The sequence below is a fragment of the Triticum dicoccoides genome, chromosome 5B (assembly GCF_002162155.2).
Source record: "Triticum dicoccoides isolate Atlit2015 ecotype Zavitan chromosome 5B, WEW_v2.0, whole genome shotgun sequence".
NCBI lineage: Eukaryota > Viridiplantae > Streptophyta > Magnoliopsida > Poales > Poaceae > Triticum > Triticum dicoccoides.
Window position 1 is genome coordinate 527345913 of NC_041389.1, and position 6452 is coordinate 527352364.

The 6452-nt window shown below is 43.1% G+C and overlaps 1 protein-coding gene across 1 annotated transcript; it reads right to left on the reverse strand.

Moving 5' to 3' along the window:
* Positions 1–204: 204 nt before the first annotated feature.
* On the reverse strand, positions 205–5818 carry LOC119305999 (homeobox-leucine zipper protein ROC6-like). Its single transcript, XM_037582362.1, has 9 exons — positions 5638–5818; positions 5347–5453; positions 4147–4212; positions 2428–3006; positions 2217–2312; positions 1919–2134; positions 1339–1516; positions 836–1236; positions 205–680 (listed from the first exon to the last, which is right to left on the reverse strand). The coding sequence occupies exons 1-9, from the start codon at positions 5816–5818 to the stop codon at positions 279–281; spliced, it is 2226 nt and encodes a 741-aa protein (XP_037438259.1). The 3' UTR covers positions 205–278.
* Between the last annotated feature and the right edge of the window lie 634 nt (positions 5819–6452).

A 6452-nucleotide genomic window follows, 5' to 3' on the forward strand; every position in this document is an offset into this window, starting at 1 on the left:
ATTTCACTAATTCTACGTATTGGCTAATAATCTAACAACACATATGGATGACATATTTAGCAGTAATTAAGTTGGTGTTCATACAAATAACAAGACGATAATGCATAACCAAGTCTGTTTAATAAATTATTAAAGATGATAAAAGTCGTTTCCGCGATAACTGCACGGGACAATGTACTATGGTAACAAGCAAATAAACAGTGCATATTATTGTATATAGTCTGCAATAACGGCAAGAAGTATAATTATTCCCATAATCCCAAATTGTAGACGACGCATTAAGCAGCTAAAACGACGTTAGCATGGACGCCAGATTTGATCTTGTCGATGGCTTGACAGAGCAGGTTCCCCACATTCTCGGCAACAGCTTTGAAGAGGTGCTCCGGTGGCTGGCCGCTCAGCAGTGTCTGGTACATGGTGGAGACGAGCGACCCAGAGTTGCTCCTGTGACCGGCGGAGGAGCTGGAGGAGCACATGGCAGATGTTGAAGGCGCTCCTGGCTCGGCGTTGCCATCAGGGAGCACGACCACCCCAGACGGCAGGAGGGAGAAGGAGGTGTGGGTGCCGTTGATGACATCCTGAATGGTTTGGTCATCAATTGGAGCATATGCCAACACCATGCATGAGGCGTCGATGCATGACTCTTGCAGGAACAGCTTGCCGTATGCTCCGTTGGAAGCCTGTGAGAATTGGATGAAAAAATTTGAGGACCATTAGAGGTTTGGGACACAACACAAGAGCACAACTTTCTAGCTATCAATCTTTACAATATTTCGATGCTATAGCAACAACAAAATATTAGTATGAAACTAGCAGAGTAGCCAACCGAACTTACAATGGTGCGCAGGAGAGAGACGGAGTTGCCATCGAGTTGTCCAGTGCTAAAAGAGCCCTCCTGGCGAATGGTGGAGGTACGGTTGGCGCCGATGTCCCACTCGGTTCGGCGATCTCCATCACAGAGGTAGTTGAACACGCGCTGCGCCGGTGTCCCGGGGAGCCATACCGTCGTCGTAGCTCTCAGCACGGTAGCACCTGTTGTACCCACGGGGAAGGTCACCACGCCCACATCCACCTCAAACCTCTCGGCGCCTACGCCGCAGCTGCCACGCCGCTCATCGACGCTTGTCCATGGCTGGGTCCCCGGGCCACATATCGCTTCGTAGAACTTGAGTGTCATCCGATGTGCTACCTCCAGGACGCTCTTCCTCCCCTCGGGCGTTATAGGAGCTACTCCACCTTTAGGATCCGTAGATTACATAACCGTTTAGAACTTCGATTCTTATGCTAATTATGGTTTATATATTCTCTACTACTCGGTTGTGAGATGACTCAGCTCACCTGATCTGGTGTTCAGAGTGAGAACGGGGTTGGTATGCAGGGAGGCAATGTAGTCGCATCGCCTCTGGAGGGATGCAATCCAGCGGCACGCACCGAGTGCCCAGCCGGAGCGGAAGAGTGGATGGTGCAGCGGGGGGACAGTGGCCTCATCATGCGCCATGTTCACGATCCATGTGACCTATAAAATCAATGGGCGATCAAGTTGCATGTGATCCATATTACAGCAGAATGATATGAACTACTTGTAGTTCCATGCAACTTTGGTGACAGTGCAAAGAATGACAACTATGCTATGGCTATGTATGTAGCAAAATGAAGGCAGTACCATTAGTTTTTAGAAGACAACATTATTTCACTGTGCAAAGAAATGTAGAGCTCAGATAGGAAAGAAAATTAATGTAGCTTATGGTTTGTGTGAATGTGCATAAGCCAAGCGGAGGTGGGAAATGTTACTACTAGCTCCTTTTCGCTCTTGACGGGGTTTTATGTGCTTTACACTAGTACCATAATTAATTTGCTAGCCATGTTACTCAATGTTAAAACGATGCACATTGCTAAATTTTGTATAGCGATAGAGTACCTGGCAATGGCCATTGTTCAACTCCTGGATATGGCAACCACTCGGCTGAAGCTTGCAGGCCGTGTATGTTGAAGGCGCGCCGTCCTGGTCACGAATTCCATCAACAGACACATCCACCACAACCCATGTGTTCTCCGCGATCTTCTGGCAACGCCTAATGAAGTTGATCTTGCGAACCGGCACCCGCGGTGACAACACCCTCAGCTCTGCACTCATCTGCATGTGGACTATATATTTAACATGGTACATGACGTATTGAAATCTGAAGCAGTCAGTAGCGCGTTGCTTTGCTTCTCACCAGTTGAACCAGCCCATCTCCGGAATCACCGGGAGTGATGATCTTGCTGGTGGTGGCACTCGCCACGATGCCCGGGAACGTCTGAGACCACCAGTCCTGCAAAAGACCCAACGCGCACACACACACACACACACAAAATCCTGTATGACTATTTCTCAAACACAGTACAAGCTTTACTCAAATTGGATGGAGCTCGGAGACAGGGCTGTACCGCGTTCATGAGGATGCCGACGAGGTCGGTGGCGGTGCACGATATGATGCCAGTCTTCCTAGTGGCCTCCGCACAAAATTCCATCTCGTGGCGCTCATTCGGGAACATCATTTTCATGTACTCCTTGTAGTTGATCACCTCCACCTCGCCACCTTCCGCTAGCGACCACAGCGGCGCACCCAAGCCCGCAAGCACCTTCAGCTCTTCCATAGCACAAGCAACATGTTGAACCACCAAGGTGTTTCCGTTGGTTTCAGGGTCGTCGCGGGCAACGCCCTCGTCAGGAATCATCACTGGATTTGGAGCCGTGAGAGTGAAAGGAGCATGGGTGTCGACGACGGTGTGGTTCATCACTTGTAGCCTTCCACCGGAGACATTCTTAAGGTAGTCGGCGATACGCTTGTGCGCGTCCTTGAGCATCACATTCTCGGCGTACAGGCGCTGCCGCTCCAGGGTATCCTCCCCTCTGCATGTGATGCAAAGCCTGTTCTGCAAAGCCGACATGAGTGCTTGTTTTTCAGCTTGGAGCCGGCCGTTCTCTTCCTGAAATTCCTCGGTCTCCTTCTGCTGGGCCTTGCTCTGCATTCATTAGTTTCAGGTACGTATCATTTCAGGTAGCACTATATATACGGTTACAGATCGAGCCTATTAGTCCACTGTAATACTGTATAAACCTAACTAGTATTTCCTCCATAGAGAAATATAAGAGCGTTTAGATCACTAAAGTAGTGATCTAAACGCTCTTATATTTCTTTACAGAGGGAGTACATGCCATGAAAGAAAAGCCGATTGGTAAAAAAAAATGATGATGTATGTGTTCCCTATGAAAGCATAAATACATAAAAACTGTTTGCTGTAGGAAACAATATATTATTATATAACGAGAAGATAACTGGTGGATGACAAAGACATGCGCACCATTAATTTGCAGATAACAACAAGGCATTTGATGATTGATTGGTGAAATAAAAAAACCGTTCTCAGTTCCTTCTTACTAGACTTCCCTTAGTATTTTAAGAGTACACAAATCATTGGCCAAAAAACATGCTACATATTCGAAGAACAACAACAATTATCGATGATTTTTGTTAAGAAGAAAAAAATCACTATAATGCAAGTTTTTTTTTAATGTTTTCCACATTCTGAAGTGTAATTTTGTATAGTTTTAATGTCACACAAAAACAGACACGTTCACCCATGTCATCTAAACATTGATCCACACCCATGTAAGAAGACTTGAGGCTGTGTTCGTGATATGTTTGGTGTCACAGAGCAAATAGGTATAAGGGCACTAATAACGAAATAGTGCTTTCCTCTTCCTACGAAGGCAACATGACAACAATGTGGTAAATCATGGCAAACTAGTCCAAAATTGAAAAATAATATGATGCCACACATCATGTAATTATTTTTGTCCATAAATGACTGTCGTTACTTGCTTTGTTGAAGGTTGAGGGGCCATGCCAGCTGTGTTGGTGTTCCTCTACTTGTGTTTGTCTCGACAGCAAACCATTTGGTATTTCCAAGAGAATGTGAACTATTTTTTCCAATATGTAACATGATCCTAGATAGCGGAAGGAAGATCAACTGATGTTGAACATCAGCTTTCACAACTACGACCTGAGCTCATAGTTGTACACCTAGGTAATTTATTTTAGTACTCACCCGCAAAAAAATAAAATTAATTTTAGTACTCAAACAAAATCTGTCATGCAATACCTTCGCTATATTGGATATATATTTTTTCAAGGTTGTTCCACCTTCGCACCCACGAACATCATACCCCTAACACAATATTTTTTGTGTACCCGAGGATGCTCAAATTTTGTGTCACTTTGTTAGAATGTAATTCGTTATTACAATAATGATCATGAATATATCTAAATAAATACAGTTTTACTTGTATTCTAAAAAATATATATTTATCTCATGCCAAAAATAAAAAGATAGAAATAACAACCCTATATGATACTTTCTGCTGTTAATAGATCTCCTAACATAGAATGTCTACTTCTTATTCCTATATACTCCCTCCACAAGGAAATATAAGAGCATTTAATCACTAAAGTAGTGATCTAAACGCTTTTATATTTCTTTACAGAGGGAGTAATTCTTTGTGCTCATAATAGATCTCCTAACACGGCGTGACTACTTTTATTACTAATTATTAAATGTTTACAACAGAAAAAACTTGGAAACAAAAATATATGATTATCTAAATTAATTAAATTTTAGTGAGAATTTTCCTAAATCAAAGGACATGGTATGGTTGATTTATTTCATTGTGTTTCATTCGCCTTATATAATTAGATTATATGTTGTACAATTTGTTATAGTATTATTTCAAAATTATTTCAATTCTCAGTGTTATGAGTAAAGATCCACTACTACAAAAACCCTCATCGGTCACTGTAGAGAACTCGTAGGAACTCCATCAAAGACGATGACTTGTAATAGTTGGCAGTGACAACCGTTTTTGCTAATAACCTGGGCAATACTTACGTTGACAGTTATTGACAGACTACCCTACGATTACTATTTCAGTTACAAAATATTCCCTTTGTAAAGAAATATAAGACTTTTTAGATCACTAATAGATCACTACTTTAGTGATCTAAAAAGTCTTATATTTTTTTACATAGGGAGTATATTGTTACTACATATTTACCCTCTAAAAGTATGACTTGAGTGTTAAAAAAAAGTATGACTCCCCGAAAAAAAAAGTGTATGAATCACAAATTCGACGTGAATTTGCGAAAAGAAGACTAGATGTTGCATGCTTGGGCCACCCTACTAGTTCTATTTATTTAGCAAAATAACGTTGATTAGCAGTATTTAACAGCACAGCTTTTACAACTTCATATCATGACCATGTGGCGAAATCTCATCTGGTTCACCGTGGAAGAGAATGATGTCTACCTTCCCCGAGTTGCGTCGGTTTTGGAACCAGATCTGGACCTGTGTAGGACTCAGGCCAGTTCTCCTGCTAAGCTCCAGCCGGCGCTTCTCATCTGGATGACGGCCTTCTTGGTAAGCACTGCATGTAGCATCAATGAAAATGGATCAGTACGCACATACACGTCTATCGTTTTCAAGAAGAAAGATTTGCAAATTATGAATTGTACGCTTCGAGTATTTGGATCTGTGCTACGGTGTGACGGCGCCTGAAATGCCGTGTCCCCGCCCTCTGGTCACCATTGGCCTGTCCACCGCCGTTGCCTTGATCTGCAGCAGCTGCGTTAGTGTTGTTGCCCATGTTGGCGGCGGCTCCAGGCAGGCCATTCACCTCAGCACCAAGGTCAGGCTGGATAACGTGGTTGTCTCCGCCTGGATACCCGAGGACAAGCCAATCGTACAGATAACTGTTCTGTTCCGGCCACTCTCCGTCCATGGTGATCTGTTACAGTAAAACATCATGAGGACACAAACTAATCCTACCAATTATAGAAGTGAGGTATTAAAATGTACTTTATTATGAGCGCAAAGAAATATAAACACATGATAGATAAATGTTCTCTTTGAAACAATTTAAGAATTTTTATTAGTGAGCAGTCAACATATTTAGAATACAGCCCCAGTTCTCACGATAGAGCAAACCCGGTGTAAAATAATTTTGTTAAAGCTGATAAATTTTGTATTAGATCATCTATCACGTAGCGATACCGTTAACTTCGGAAGATCCCCGTGAAGTGACTGTGGTAAGTGACAGAGTAAGAAATAAGCAACTATTGCATTCTAATTTGGATCTGAATCTCATGCCGAGCGAAACCATCGGCATTTAAAGCTGGAAGACCGTGCGTAAGTTTGGCAAACATTAATTTATCTCTAAATATACAACTCTTGATGTGGACCAGTATATATATAGGGTATAATTAATAGTGGAGTAAACATAATCCTTCTAAAAAGAAAAGACATGGCACCAGCGTGCACGGCCGTCCCCTGCTCCGGTCTTCTCCGACGACGTCACCGCCCCGCCGGCCCGCATGGACGCCTCTCTCAGGCCTGCAACAGCACCCGCCCGCACA

Coding starts and splice junctions, on each gene's coding strand:
- LOC119305999 (XM_037582362.1), bottom strand. CDS start 5,818: ATGGACGGAGAGTGGCCGGAACAGAACAGTTATCTGTACGATTGGCTT. Junction 1,517..1,918: donor TGAACAATGGCCATTGCCAG/GTACTCTATCGC, acceptor TTGATTTTATAG/GTCACATGGATCGTGAACAT. Junction 681..835: donor TCTCTCTCCTGCGCACCATT/GTAAGTTCGGTT, acceptor CAATTCTCACAG/GCTTCCAACGGAGCATACGG.